The sequence below is a fragment of the Ostrea edulis genome, chromosome 7 (genome assembly GCF_947568905.1).
Source record: "Ostrea edulis chromosome 7, xbOstEdul1.1, whole genome shotgun sequence".
Classification (NCBI taxonomy): Eukaryota; Metazoa; Mollusca; class Bivalvia; order Ostreida; family Ostreidae; genus Ostrea; species Ostrea edulis.
In genome coordinates, this window is record NC_079170.1 from 12,134,103 (window position 1) to 12,150,255 (window position 16,153).

Genomic DNA, 16,153 nt, shown 5'->3' on the forward strand with positions numbered 1-16,153 from the left:
TTTGATTTTAAAGCTTTTATTTCAATACTGTAACAACCTAAAATTCTTCTGACAACTGTGAAAGCATGTCATCACTCAAATCTGAAAAGGAAATTAAACACCGATTAAAATGAAAGCAATCGAACATTAAAACATCAGAACAAGATGTAAAGCATCAGAGTATCTTAAACACTCTACCTTCACCCCACAGAGAGTCCACATCAAACTTTGGTTTATCACCCCGATTGGAAATGGAAGTGATGTTGTCCGAGTTCTGATTAACACTAGTGTGGTGAGAATGACTGCGTGCACTTGAAGAACTTGTTGAATTTAATATGACACTATTGGATGATAATGTTTGACCTTGGGTTTTAGATGGTTTAAATTTAAATGACCTTCGACCTGGAGTGGACTGTTGATTAGAAATCAGGTCATCATTATTTTGAAATCTTTCCTTTTGATCACACGATGAGGATTTGTTCACGTTTGATGTCTGATTAAGAACTGGCACATTATGACAACCATCACCAGTACTTGGTGGATTAAGATTTGTCTGACTATAACATGAGGATCCACTTCTCTGATTCTTCGTATAAACTTCGGGTTGTGAATGAGGAGCTTTAGGGGGCACTGATGTACAGGTACTCACACTTGCTGGTGTTCTGAGAGTACTGTGTACATTCTTGCTTGGTGTTTGACAGAATGGAGTTCTGTCAGCTGTCTGGTGCACTGCAGGTGCCCCTTGTGTCCTTACATTTTGTGTCTGTTGTGGAACATCTATTTCCCAATTTCCTGGATTATATTCATTCAGTGGTGTTCTTACACCAGACATCCGTGGTCTTCCACAAGACATCCGTGGTGTTACACCAGACATCCGTGGTCTTCCACTGAAATGTGGAGTCCTATTTTGAATCTGTGGAGTGCCGAGACTCGATGACCCTCCAAATTGTGAAGTCCTGTTTAATTGCGAGTTTCTTGGAGTGGATGACATTCCTAACTGTGGGGTTCTGTTCATTCTAGGATTGCTAGGAGTGGATGAATTTCCACCAAACTGAGGAGTCCTGTTCTGAAATCGCTGGGCTTGTGTGAAGTTTCTGTTGGGTGTGTTCAGTGCTCCTGACGGATTTATCTGATGTCTTTCCCTACATTCCTCCCTCTGTACCTCCTGTAACACGGTGGACAAGCGAGTGTCCCTGGTGTTTATTTGTTTACACGAATCCCCATTCTTGCTGTATATAAAAACAATGTTGGCAGGGGTTATGTTCAGGTAATGGTTCCTAGGATTGGGACTAATCACACTGATCTGAAATTAATTATCAATAAGTCATCACTTGATTTGATGAAATTAAAAAATCTATAAAACTATATGTATAGTTCCATATTCTAAAATTAACAATTGATAAGCCATCATTCAGTATTTTGAAATTAATGACCAATAAGCCATGAGTCATTATTGTGAACACTTGCTTATACTTAATCGATGTTTACTGATAAAGATGTGCAGTAAACTAAAATTAAAATTAAAATTTCATAGATAATACTGTTTTCTTCTGCCAATCATACACATTCAAAGACAAGAATGATTCCCTTCATCGTTCATTTCCAGATTTCTATAGCTTCCCATTGAGCTACACTACGCATTTGTAAACTGTATAATGAATAGGTATGGCTGATAATTAAAATCCCAAACAAAACATTGAATTCAATTTCAGAATCATTTCAAAGTATACAATGTCCTGTCATATTCATATTCAAACATATTGCATTATATCTGAGCATGTTGAACTGAAATTAAACTTAACTGTATTTAAAAATCGAACCAATGTTAGAATTAAATCAGTTATGAATTTACTGTAGAATGACTTATTTGTGTTGTTCTACGAGATGAATCATAATGTTAATTAGAGACTTTCAAGAGTTGTCCTTCTTTACAGTTAGTTGATCAGTTTTTCTCTTATTTAGGAGAACTTAAATTCATGGATAGGACCATTCTAGGACTCAATGAAAATTAAAATCAAGTAAATATTATTGACTTTGCAGCATTAAATGATTTTATTTATAAAACAAGCAAACATATGCTGCATCTATTTTTTTTACTCCGTGTAACAGCTCTGGACTATTATCTAACCACCATCACAGTATGAATATGATCATTATATTGTACAGTATGAATATAATCACTATATTGTACATGTGTTATACCTGTCTGAGAACCATGGCAGATTACTATCACAGTATGAATATGATCATTATATTGTACAGTATGAATATAATCACTATATTGTACAGTATGAATATAATCACTATATTGTACACGTGTTATATCTGTCTGAGAACCACGGCAGATTACTATCACAGTATGAATATGATCACTATATTGTACATGTCTTATACCTGTCTGAAAACCACGGCAGATTACCATCACAGTATGAATATGATCATTATATTGTACAGTATGAATATAATCACTATATTGTACAGTATGAATATAATCACTATATTGTACATGTGTTATACCTGTCTGAGAACCACGGCAGATTACATCACAGTATGAATATGATCACTATATTGTACATGTGTTATACCTGTCTGAAAACCACGGCAGATTACCATCACAGTATGAATATGATCATTATATTGTACAGTATGAATATGATCACTATATTGTACATGTGTTATACCTGTCTGAGAACCATGGCAGATTACTATCACAGTATGAATATGATCATTATATTGTACAGTATGAATATAATCACTATATTGTACAGTATGAATATAATCACTATATTGTACATGTGTTATACCTGTCTGAGAACCACGGCAGATTACATCACAGTATGAATATGATCACTATATTGTACAGTATGAATATGATCACTATATTGTACACGTGTTATATCTGTCTGAGAACCATGACAGATTACATCACAGTATGAATATAATCACTATATTGTACAGTATGAATATGATCACTATATTGTACACGTGTCATATCTGTCTGAGAACCACGGCAGATTACTATCACAGTATGAATATAATCACTATATTGTACACGTGTTATATCTGTCTGAGAACCACGGCAGATTACATCACAGTATGAATATAATCACTATATTGTACATGTGTTATACCTGTCTGAGAACCACGGCAGATTACATCACAGTATGAATATGATCACTATATTGTACAGTATGAATATAATCACTATATTGTACATGTGTTATACCTGTCTGAGAACCACGGCAGATTACCATCACAGTATGAATATGATCACTATATTGTACAGTATGAATATGATCATTATATTGTACAGTATGAATATGATCACTATATTGTACAGTATGAATATGATCATTATATTGTACACTATGAATATGATCACTATATTGTACAGTATGAATATGATCACTATATTGTACAGTATGAATATGATCACTATATTGTACATGTGTTATACCTGTCTGAGAACCACGGCAGATTACATCACAGTATGAATATGATCACTATATTGTACATGTTATACCTGTCTGAGAACCACGGCAGATTACATCACAGTATGAATATGATCACTATATTGTACATGTCTTATACCTGTCTGAGAACCACGGCAGATTACATCACAGTATGAATATGATCACTATATTGTACATGTTATACCTGTCTGAGAACCACGGCAAATTACATCACAGTATGAATATGATCACTATATTGTACATGTGTTATACCTGTCTGAGAACCACGGCAGATTACCATCACAGTATGAATATGATCACTATATTGTACAGTATGAATATAATCACTATATTGTACAGTATGAATATGATCACTATATTGTACATGTGTTATACCTGTCTGAGAACCACGACAGATACCATCACAGTATGAATATGATCACTATATTGTACAGTATGAATATGATCATTATATTGTACATGTTATATCTGTCTGAGAACCACGGCAGATTACATCACAGTATGAATATAATCACTATATTGTACAGTATGAATATGATCACTATATTGTACAGTATGAATATAATCACTATATTGTACATGTCTTATACCTGTCTGAGAACCACGGCAGATTACATCACAGTATGAATATAATCACTATATTGTACAGTATGAATATGATCACTATATTGTACAGTATGAATATAATCACTATATTGTACATGTGTTATACCTGTCTGAGAACCACGGCAGATTACATCACAGTATGAATATAATCACTATATTGTACAGTATGAATATGATCACTATATTGTACAGTATGAATATGATCACTATATTGTACATGTTATATCTGTCCGAGAACCACGCCAGATTACCATCACAGTATGAATATGATCACTATATTGTAGAGTATGAATATGATCATTATATTGTACATGTTATACCTGTCTGAGAACCAGGGCAGATCCCACCTGGAATTCGGACTCGTATTCCCTCACTATGTCTCTGTGTACTGTTCCCTGCACGTCACCTAATGGTACACAAACTTAAAATGAAAATCTTACACATTAAATTCATGTAACATGCCTTGTTGTACACCCTGAACTGAACACTTAATACTGACAAAGTGATTGTTAACTTGCAATGTGGACAGAAACATCAAAGACTTTTGTTTTAACAGATCTGTTAACCCCTGTTGGTAATTTTGATAAATGTGCATAAGTTTTGACAATTTATTCATTATCATTAAGTATTGGATAGTGAAATTCCACCAAGAGGACAAATTTTAGAATAAGAACATGTCTATGAAAAGGAATAATGCATTGAAACTAAAGAGGAATAGTGAACATTTCCCTCACCTGAGCGGTCTTTGAGTGACACACTCAGATCAGCACCATGCCATTCTATGCTGTCTATAACACACATCAACAAGGGAACCTTTCCTCTGTGTAGCTGCTTCTTTCTGGCCTGAAAATAAGTCCTATTCATCAACAAATGAACTTCATTATTGTGGATTTACAGTAAGGGCTGTTCCATTAAAACATATGAAGTACCCGGGGACGGCAATTAAAAAAAAATCTATGGGTGCTTGTCATTGGTAGAAAATTGCATATATGGTGGGTACCTACTGCCAGAAAACTTCATCTGTGGGTGGTTGTTTTGATAAAATCTTTATTTTTTACCGAAACTGAGAGGAATGCAACAAGAGAAGGGAAGGGTTGAAAGTAGAATGTGAAACAAACGCTGTTTTCTGTCTTCATTTTATCTCGGTCGATGAAGTTCCGCGATCCGGTTATCGTTTCCAGTTTGACTCTAAAATTATAGCGACCGGAAATTAGGATTATCTCCCTTGTCCAAAATGGAAAACGAAACGTGCTCGTGGTCCATTGAAACGGTTTTTGATTTTTTCTAGCTGCAATAATGTAGCCCTATCCAATTTTTTTTATTCTGACGTTTTCGGGATGAGGCTACAATTCCATAGGATCTCCGTAATGGTGCAAAATAATTTTATGAATAACCGATAATAAACTCTGCACTGTGTGTTAGTCCCAAATGTTGTTTACACTTACAGTTACACCAAAAGGAGTACCAACTTTGTGCTCGGGCATGTCTAATAAAGGTGTTTTTGATTAAATATAATGTACAGCATGCAAAATTCTTCGTCTGCTCCACCATGCTTGTTATCGCGAAATCTCGTGGGTGGATCTAATGAAAAAGCTAAACATTGACAATCGGCGCGAAAATGTAGTTACTTGAGCCACTTCGACGAAGAAAGGAAAATCATATTGTTGCAGAAAGAATTTACACTCTGCTGTTCGGTTTTTAACTTGATATTAAATTCAAACCTTTTCAATACCGACGAAATAGCTTTCACCTCCATACTTGTCCATTGATGTAAATACTACTTTATATGACATATGCAAATGACTTGACAATCGGAAGTTGAAACTTCAGTACATCAAACATGGCGCACAAATATGAATCGAGAAATTGGAATTTATCGAAATTGTTGAAAACGGTAGAATAGAGCCTCACAAATCTTAAGTTGCAGGTTGTAAATTTATATATTGACTAAGAAACATAGAACATCATTTTATTTACGTAAAGAGACACATTTTCTTGTTTTTTAATACTCAAAATACCAGTCAATTTTAAAACTTTTAATAGTTGTTTTTGAACATTTACAATACTAGACTTTTTATGAACAGGTAGACATATAAAATTAATTTAGTTCATCATGTTTAAGAAAGACAGTCTTGATAAAATAAATTGATGGTTCTATGATCAAGCTTCATTGATGGCCAGTTATTTGAATGGTGATGACACCCAAGATACTCTTCTCTTTACTATCATCCTTGGGAACATCTGAAAATAGACCTCAATTTAGGGGTTATAAATAGTCATTCATACATATTGAATTTAAAGAAAAAGTGTATTTCACATTTATTTCACTTCTATGGGTGGTGCCGCACTATCTAAAATTGCTTCTGCGAGTGGTCCCTCATTACATTTTTATGCTTCTATGGGTGGTTACCCAAATTTTAAAGTGCCTTCCCCGGGTACCTCATATGTTTTAATGGAACAGCCCTAAGTGTGAACGAAACATATTGGCAAGTATATGATGTGCTCCAGATAGTTCATTGGAAAGTCCCCGAGTGATTTTAAAGAGCGCTTTTGATTGGTCGGTTAAATCATAGGTAGGTGTTCCCAAGTATTTGGCATTATATTATCTCGTGCTTAACAAGTGTAAGTTTCACTTCTCCCTGAATGGAAAATAGGTGTATTCCCGTATTTATTTGATTTCAATGTAAGTTGCACCGTACGCAGCGTGAGATTCAATATCAGTTTAGATTTGACAACGGGGATTTGAGATTACGTTAATAAAAAGTCTTGTAAACTTATCTTATATACTGTATACTAGATATCTACATGTATAAAAGTAATATCTTATAAAGAAAAAAATATAAGATGTCTTATAAAAGATACAAGATATCTCGTAAACTTTAGAAGATATAATTTTTATGAGATACCTTATAAATTTTATCTTTTAAACAGGAATAAACGTGCCATACTTATAATCCATCGCAGTATCAATAGGTATAGGAGGGGGTATGAAAGGAATTTGAAATAAAAAGACAGGATACAGGGTGAAAAAGGCGGGCTCTGATATGTAAAGAAAATGCAGGATGGCAATATCCCAGAATTCAAATAGTGTTGAATATTGAAAAAAAAAAAAAGACGGAATCGAAAATGCTGTAGGAAGAGGCAGGATCCGCAGTTGCCTCTATATCCCAATAAAAATTGAAAGGTTACTCCTTTAAATTCCTGTAGATACTTGTCAGTTTTAAGTGATCAGAAATTTCAGTACATGTTTCTCTAGGCGATTTTGTCCGTTTAAGAACAATGCTTTTGTTTTGTTGTCTCTTTCACATTCGCAGTTTCCATATCGTTATTTTCAAATAAATCTCTCAGAAGATATTTTCGAAATCTTACAAAGCATTGGATAAGGGCGAGATCAAAAAATCGATGTTGGAAAAATTTCTAAATTCAAATAGTTAGGGGGAAGAGGGGGTAAAAACTTGTAAGTTTGTCATCCGACATCGATTACACTTTAGTGGAGAAAAAAAGACAACTGACTTTAAAACCACATAATAACACATTTTAATAAACATTTAATAGGTACAATAACACTACCTTCAACAGATTGTTAAATATCTCTCTACAATAACATTACCTTCAACACATTGTTAGATATCTCTCTACAATAACAATACCCTCAACAGATCATCAGATATCTCTCTACAACAACACTACCTTCAATAGAGTGTTAAATATCTCTCTACAATAACATTACCTTCAATAGAGTGTTAAATATCTTTCTACAACAACACTACCTTCAACACATTGTCAGATATCTCTCTACAATAACATTACCTTCAACAGATTGTCAGATATCTCTCTACAATAACATTACCTTCAATAGATTGTCTGATATCTCTCTACAATAACATTACCTTCAATAGAGTGTTAAATATCTCTCTACAACAACACTACCTTCAACACATTGTCAGATATCTCTCTACAATAACATTACCTTCAACAGATTGTCAGATATCTCTCTACAATAACATTACCTTCAATAGATTGTCTGATATCTCTCTACAATAACATTACCTTCAACAGATTGTCAGATATCTCTCTACAATAACAATACCTTCAACAGATTGTCAGATATCTCTCTACAATAACACTACCTTCAACACATTGTCAGATATCTCTCTACAATAACAATACCTTCAACAGATTGTTAAATATCTCTCTACAATAACACTACCTTTAACAGATTGTCAGACATCTCTCTACAATAACATTACCTTCAACAGATTGTTAAATATCTCTCTACAATAACATTACCTTCAACACATTGTTAGATCTCTCTCTACAATAACAATACCTTCAACAGATTGTTAAATATCTCTCTACAATAACACTACCTTCATCAGATTGTTGGCTATAGAGAAGTTGCCGAGGAGCTGTTGTCCATCGCATCCAAGCTCCTCCATTAACGTCCTCCACGGGTCATCATTGAAAATGTCATCTGTTGACTGTGAGGACAGAATCATACCCTCTTTCTATAAAATCAAAATTTAATACCAACTACCATTATATACAGTAAGAGAGCATGGCATTGTTCTTGTGTTCAAGGTTTTCGTTAGACCAGTATGTGGTCAACCTCCCAAAACACCATTGGGACAAAATTAAATCACAGCAAAAGATTTGAGATTTTTTTCAGGCTTAAAAATTAATGTTGACTGTCTTTATTACTGTTGACTGAATAGTGGGTAAAATGCCTACTAAGCGTCTTCTTGCAGTAAAGCCAACTAATATTGCATTTGAATGATCTTTGATTATTTATCCTCCATTTGTTCATTGTTTATTTGTTCTGTCATCGTTTACCACTCAATTTGTTCACTAAATTAAGCGTTCACTTGTTGGTCATTCGTCATTCATTGTTCGATCATCATAAGCTCTGAACTACATTCTTATTTAAAACTTTTGTCTTCGAGAATGTGCTATTTTGAATACATGTATGTTTATACTCAAAAACTGTTACAATATAAATTTTTATAAAGTTATAAAAGAAATGCTAAGGGCTATTCCAGAAATAAATACATGGGGGGGTCGGGAGGCACCTTTTGTATATACCAAGCACCCATAAAAAAAATTAAAAATTACCCCATGACCCATCAAATTAATAAACTCATTTTACAATGACCCATCTAATAAAAAAAACAACTAACCAGACCCACCACAAAAATATTTTTAAAAATGAAAACGGTACAAATCTCGCGAGGTTTCGGGACAAACATTCTAGTCAATGACGCGGTAATGCCTGTGCGACATTGTATCACAGTAGTTCTGAAGAAACGATGTCACATCAACAATCAAAGGCATCTATGGCGGGAATGTTGGAAAGATTGGGAGTCCAAACGATGCTATTATCATGAAATGGGTATGGATATGTTTTTCCACGAATCGTTCGTCTTCTAATGGAGCCTGTGCCCGGAGGCCTCTATATCACCATCACACCGACTGATAAATATAACGCATCGGTACCCTCGTATAAATCAACTAAGGTTTGCCTATTTTTATTAGAAAACGGAATACCTATTGGTTTCAAAATATTCCCAAAATCGATGCACTGTAAACTGTAATAATCTACAGAACAGAGTTCGCCGCCATCACGTCCAAAGGGACCCTACTAAACGCGCCTCTAATTTGAAGAGTCCCGTAATGGAAAGTTATGCGCTGCAAAGAGCGACAACTCGAATAGTTCTATGTTACTTCCGATTTCCGATTTCGAAAGCAGCATTTCGAAAGCACGTTTTCAATTTTCCCTCTGACGTTTTGTAACCAACACGACAAGAGCGACAATAAAAGTATTCTGAAAACTCAATACCCACGTGGCACAAAATAAAACAATAGAAACTACCCACTACCCATAATAAATATTTTTTAACAGTCCAACCACGGACCAATTAAAATATGAAAAAATACGACCACCCACACAAAAAAATATCATTTGCCGCCTGACCCCCCCATTTGATCATTTCTGGAACAGCCCTAAATATCTTGTGTTAAAAAAATTCATTATATTTCCAAATCCATATAAGTTACATGATCAAATTTATTCAATATCTTTTAACTAATCCAAAGGGGGTGGGGGTGGTGTAAAGCATCCCTTTCTCTCGGAATATCTAACCAAATTCAATCCTTACCCATGCTACATAGTGCAAAGTGACATGTGTTTAACATTTTAAAGCTACATAGTGCAAAGTGACATGTGTTTAACATTTTATTGCTACTGGGAGACAATAGTTTATAGAATTAGGATGTTTTCACATCATTATATACATGTACATGTATGTAGAATGCACAAATAGTACCGTTACCATAGTTACGTACATGTAACATAATATTCCGTGTATATAGGCCAATTATTTTCACTTCATAAAGAGGTTATGGCAATATCAGATTTACATCATTCAAGTAATATTGTTCATAATTAAAATAGGTTAAATGACTAAAGTGTGGAATGTTGTACAAAACTCCCTCACCTCTACTGAAATTTGTTCTGGGGAAGTTTTCATGGGAAGTGTTGAATTTTATACTCTATTGAAATTTGTTCTGGGAAAATTCACATGGTAAATTGTGTTGAATTTTGTACAATATTTCCTCACATCTAAAGACATTTTTTTTTTCAGAGATGAAATCAGCAAAAGTGTGGAATGCTGCACAGAATTTCCTCACCTCTACAGAAATCTGTTCTGAGGGAGTTTTCAATGATTGTGGAAATGTACAAACCTCTAGTGGAATCTGTTCTGGGGAAGTTTTCAGTGAATGTGTAACAGCCTCCTTAATGCCCTCTGGATTTCCAGACTACAGAAAAAGATTGATCATTTCATGGATGCATACAACTCGACATGCTTCTGTAAATCACCATACCCCCTGGAGTTGTAAACAATGGTATTTCTAAATATCAGTATATCATCAATTTAAGGAGGAATACTACATCGTTATAATGGCTGCCATCCTTCTGAAAGCTCAGTAGGTTGATGTATTGACTGTTGACTGGTTTTGTGGTTGAGTCTAGCAGGGATTTTAAATATTTTTTCCAAATTACTTTCTACTTACACTACATTTTTTCACTAAATGGAGTAAATTAGAGTTTTCAATTTCAAAATTTATATTACTGTACATATCCTCTAGTTTCTATCGATAGCAGACTTCTCAAGCTGTGCTATTCCTCCTTAAGAAATTCTAATCATAAATAAAATCCCCCAAACACACAGTCAATGATTTCACATAGTAATGGATATGTTTCAAATATCAATGGTTTCACACATCAATTGATTTGTGAACAAGGTGAAGGAAAGGATTTTCTTTCAAAATAAGGATTCATAAACATGACAGATAACTTCACCAGTTTTGGGAGAAGACCAGCGGGTCCAGGGAATTTTCTTTTGGCTTTTTTGACAACTGGAGTTGTGTTCACATCTTTGGTCACACCTGGGGTCTGTCGTCTAGCCGAGGCGACCACCTGATAAGTTGGATGACCAGTACTGACCAGTTGGTTTACGCCACCAGAGTCTCCATGGGTCACCTGCTTCCAGCTGTATGTATCAGGTGTCTGTAGGTTTGTGATTCTCTCTTGTGGTACCTGAAGGATGCTTGTTTCACTCCCTGATCTCTCTGAGGATTGGTCTATGCCTGGTCCTATAAAACAAAGTTAATTACAATGTAATTCTACTTATAACTCATGACTCATAGCAGAGTTCCAAATTACTGCTCCCCCACTCGCATTGGCGACTAAACTTTGCTTGTGGGCACCCAAAATTTCTGTTCTCATCGCCCACTTGGCGACCTTAATTGTCCGATCAACATTTTCTTTCCGACCGATCCGAGTCCTATTATAATTGAAGTTCAATTTCCGGTTAGGTTTTGCCACTTGGCGAGATATTCCTGGGGTATCATACCTTCCAAAATGTATTTAAACCAGAAGTTGAGCAACGCAAGGGTTACTTCAAATGAAAAGAATGCATCTGCTTTTATTCCTTTTAACCAAAGTGGAAAGAAGGGGAGAATATGACTCGATGACAGCGAAAAGGGGATGACGAGCTGTATGTACAAAACATGACACAAAAGGTGCAATCGTTGTGACAGCTTGCCCAAGTTATAAACTTGACAGCATCGTAAAGCTGAGAAATTTTTAAATAACGTAAAAAGTCTGAAGAAACTTGTGTTAAAGTCAGATGCCGCGAAGATCATAAATAAAGTCCATGAACTCTGATATTTTTGCTAGGTTGACGAAATGAGAGTGGAAATGAGAGAGGTATTTGAAAGAATTACGGAGAAGGAAACAGAATTTAAATATTGATATTTTAATTTTTTAAATAAATTGCAATGTGACCTGATGTTTCTTTTTTCTTGTAAAAAAAAAAACCCATGTTATTCAATTTCATGATATGTGTGGGCTACTAAAATTTCATGTGGGTTAACAGGATTTCTTATTCAGGGGCCCACTTGGTCCCTAAGGTATTCAGTCGAAGTTGGAACCCTGCTCATAGTAAGTCAATAGGACTGGGCATTGTCTGGAAATTCCATGTTTTGATTGATTTCATTATCGCTAACTATATAATAACCCATGAGCCCCCTCTTTAAGGTTTGTTTTGAATTCTTTAGATAAGGCTTTCTTGTAGTTCATCTCCGTCACATTTACCATAGATCGGTGATTTGCAAATGAAAGTACCGTATTTTGCCGAATATAATATGCACTTTTTTTAGAGAATTTTTTTGTGCCAGAAAGGGGTGCGTATTATATACCACAATAGGTTTTTGACCCTTTTTTCCGGATGAAACTCGGCATTTAGTAGTGTAATATTTCACTCAAAGACCAAGGCTTCGGATACTGTATGTCTTTTCACGTTCACCTATTTAATAGCTAGAAAATTCGACCTCAAGAAAATTACTACAGAAACGGAAAATTGCAGAAAATGTGATACTTACATATCTAAATAATTCAATTATCATGATAGACCTCATCTCAAAAAGTTTGCAAATTATTGTGCTTTGTTTAGAATTCATTATTTCTGCAAAAATATTAAGTGAAAATTACCACAAAGTATAAAATCAAGATTACCGCTTGGTCAAAATTTTTGCTGCATATAATACACCCGAAGTGCGTTTTTTCACCAACTTTTAGGCTCAAAGTGGGGGGTGCGTATAAAATACCACTGCGTATTATATTCGGCAAAATACGGTAGTTGTAAAAGAGATTGATCCCCTAAACTACTACCTTCAAATAAACATATCCTTTTGGAAGAATCTGGAAGTGATTCTGAAGACAATCTTTTCCCTGCCTTCATCTCCCTTTTATCTGTTCCATCTGTTTTCCGCACTTTATCTCTGTACATTAAATTATGGTTAGAAGTGTCCACAGGTGGGAGGTGGAAAGTGTTCTTTGTGATATTTTCAACACTAGTGCTAAAGGTATTAACCACTGTCATGTTGATATTGCTCGATTTTAACAGATTGGTGGTACTGTGAAGACCTTGACCTTGTTGATAACCACAACTTCCTGCAGACAATCCGTCTTCTCTGTCTTTTGCCTGTGTAATTTGATCACACTTCGGGAAAGATGGTCCACCAGAATGGCATGTTCCTTTGTCCCGGAGATCACATTGGGGAGGAACATTTTGATTGGAGTTTTTTAGTTTGGGTGACTTGCTGTTTGTTATATCATCTAGCGGTAAATCCTACAAAGAACAGCATGTGAATGTAAAATGTACATACAAAAAAATAATGCATCAATACAACAAAACATCCTTAATTATCAAGAAAATTCAACATGTAAAGTGAACATGCATTGGGTTTTTTCTTTTATTGTTCAATGACAAAGCATGCCCAGGATCTGACACGATGTTAGGAACAGTACACACTGAAGGCGATATATAACATTCATATATTGAATTCTGCAAAATATACTACAGGGTTCGAAATTAACTCATGTCCGTAAGTCCGAGACTAGTAAAAAGCGTGTCGGACTAGTAAACTCTCTATAGCACTAGTCCGTGCGGACTAGTGAAAATCCGGAAATCAATCTTGAATTGGTTAAGAGTTTAGCAAGATTTGTCTGAGTCTCTTAGATGTTTGAACTTATGGTCGATAAACTGCATGGTTAAGTGTTTGCGTGACAATGACTCCTGATCTTCCAAACACATGGAGTGCATTCGAGACCACCATTCTTCGCATGAGCACAAATTCCTGCCATTTCTGAATGCCGAGTACAACGAGAACGGGTTCGAGGTGCAAGAACTGCAAGTAGTGTGGTCTAAGAACATGCACGTTTGTGCGCACATGATCTCTTCATTCACGACTCTAACACAGAGTTCATAACACAATAGCTTATGGCTTGGTCAATCAAGTGAATTTTATTGACTTATTTGATAAAATTCGAACTCCTGTGACTCTAAGAACTGAGCACGAAAACAACGGGAATGTCGATCTCGAACGCACTTACATGTATGGACGTTTATAAAAGTATTAAGTTCCAAGAGGTTACTGTATGTTTCTGAAGATCTTCAATGCAAAATAAAGTATGGTGGTCTTTTTTCTTCTGTAGGTGTCATAAACTGAATTGCTGGAACTGACTGTGATGTGTTTGGTTTGATTAAATACTATTGAATAAAATGAAGATCATTTAATATGATATACTGGACGGACTAGTGAAATGCTTTGCGGACTAGTAAACATCAATAGTCACTAGTCCGTACGGACTAGTGCTTGAAAAAGTTAATTTCGAACCCTGTACTACGTCTAGCCATCTCAGAACTTTATATCTACAGTTATCAAAATGATAAAATTCATCTTTAAAAAGCATAGACACAGCACTATTTTGTCACAAGATGAATGTCTACCCTTCATTTCTGGGGTGTGACACGGGGGGTGGGTGGGTTGTTTGGGGGGGGGGGGGGGGGGGGGGGGGGGGGGGGGGGGTATAGATAAACTGCCACTAATGAGTTGAGCTGTACAAGTCTACCCTGTCTGCTATCTCCTGATGAAACATCAAATTCGGAACCCAGTCTAGCACTAATGTCTTACGGTTAAATATCAAATCGGGGACCAGTCTAGCCTAATGTCTTACTGTAGGTTAAATGTCAAATTGGGACCAGTCTAACCTAATACCTTACGAGTTAAATATCAAATTGGGGACCAGTCATGAGTCTAGCCTAATGTCTTACTAGTTAAATGTCAAATTGGGAGACCAGTCTAGCCTAATGTCTTATTGGTAAATGTCAAATTGGAGACCAGTTATGAGTCTAGCCTAATGTCTTACTAGTTAAATGTCAAATTGGGGACCAGTCTAGCCTAATGTCTTACATGTTAAACATCAAATTGGAACTACAGGATAAATGTCAATTTATTCTTGTATTTTGCCATTAACCATTCAGCTGGCCGATACAGATAATCGTTAGAACTGACCAGACAACCTTATAAGAGAGTGGGTTTAAAGAAAACCCTGGGTCTGCATAAACATACATGATCTTGTCTCCATTACTTCTCATCAAGTTTACCTTGGATTACACATGAAGTCAGGAATTGACAGTAAAAGAAAAATCACTGGTGTTACACCAAGTTAATGTTGTCAAAGTACGGTCAATCAGAATTTTCAGCAAATTACCCATTTTAATATTGCATTAAGAGTTAGAAAAAAAGCACAAATAATTTATAATTATTGTGACACATGTAGTACTTTTGCATTTTATTAAGATACATGTTACCAATAAAAGAAATCCTGCTAGCCCTGTAACATATCTGCAGCACACGTGCACTCGTGTGTATTGGTTTGTTTACACTAAGATCTGATATGACCGACATAACACACGGTGCAGCGAGATAAGGACTCACGTAAACCACTGCTTCAAAACGTTGAGGTAAGTTTGGGACAGAGTGGAGTTTTTACTTCATTTATTTTTCAATGCAAATGAAGGTCTCTGTGAGACGAATTGTCAAACAAACGATAGCCCTGTCCTCACCTACACTACAGTGAGTTCGAGACGATGCGACAAGAAATCGAAACTTGAATATAAACTTCCGCAACTGCCAGCCATGTTGTTGCATTATTGTTTGAATCAGATAAATCTATAATAACTCGATCC

At 35.5% G+C, this 16,153-nt stretch overlaps 2 protein-coding genes across 4 annotated transcripts in view; one reads left to right on the forward strand and one right to left on the reverse strand.

The window, feature by feature from the left end:
* The window catches only part of LOC125653674 (uncharacterized), a 16,485-nt gene continuing 332 nt past the window's right edge, over positions 1-16,153 (reverse strand). Inside the window, exons 2-9 of the mRNA XM_048883233.2 lie at positions 13,291-13,750; positions 11,419-11,711; positions 10,800-10,874; positions 8,429-8,566; positions 4,793-4,901; positions 4,379-4,464; positions 178-1,282; positions 1-81 (exon numbers count right to left, since the gene is read on the reverse strand). Coding sequence (XP_048739190.2) covers positions 38-81; positions 178-1,282; positions 4,379-4,464; positions 4,793-4,901; positions 8,429-8,566; positions 10,800-10,874; positions 11,419-11,711; positions 13,291-13,750 — 2,310 coding nt within the window. The 3' untranslated portion in view covers positions 1-37. The remainder of the gene's footprint in view (positions 82-177; positions 1,283-4,378; positions 4,465-4,792; positions 4,902-8,428; positions 8,567-10,799; positions 10,875-11,418; positions 11,712-13,290; positions 13,751-16,153) is intronic.
* LOC125653676 (D-aspartate oxidase-like) overlaps positions 15,836-16,153 on the forward strand; it is an 18,568-nt gene continuing 18,250 nt past the window's right edge. The window contains exon 1 of one of the 3 annotated variants that reach the window (XM_056143333.1): positions 15,836-15,928. The gene's annotated coding sequence lies outside the window, so the exon portion shown is untranslated. The remainder of the gene's footprint in view (positions 15,929-16,153) is intronic. The other 2 variants (XM_048883239.2, XM_048883235.2) reach the window with 2 other exon arrangements.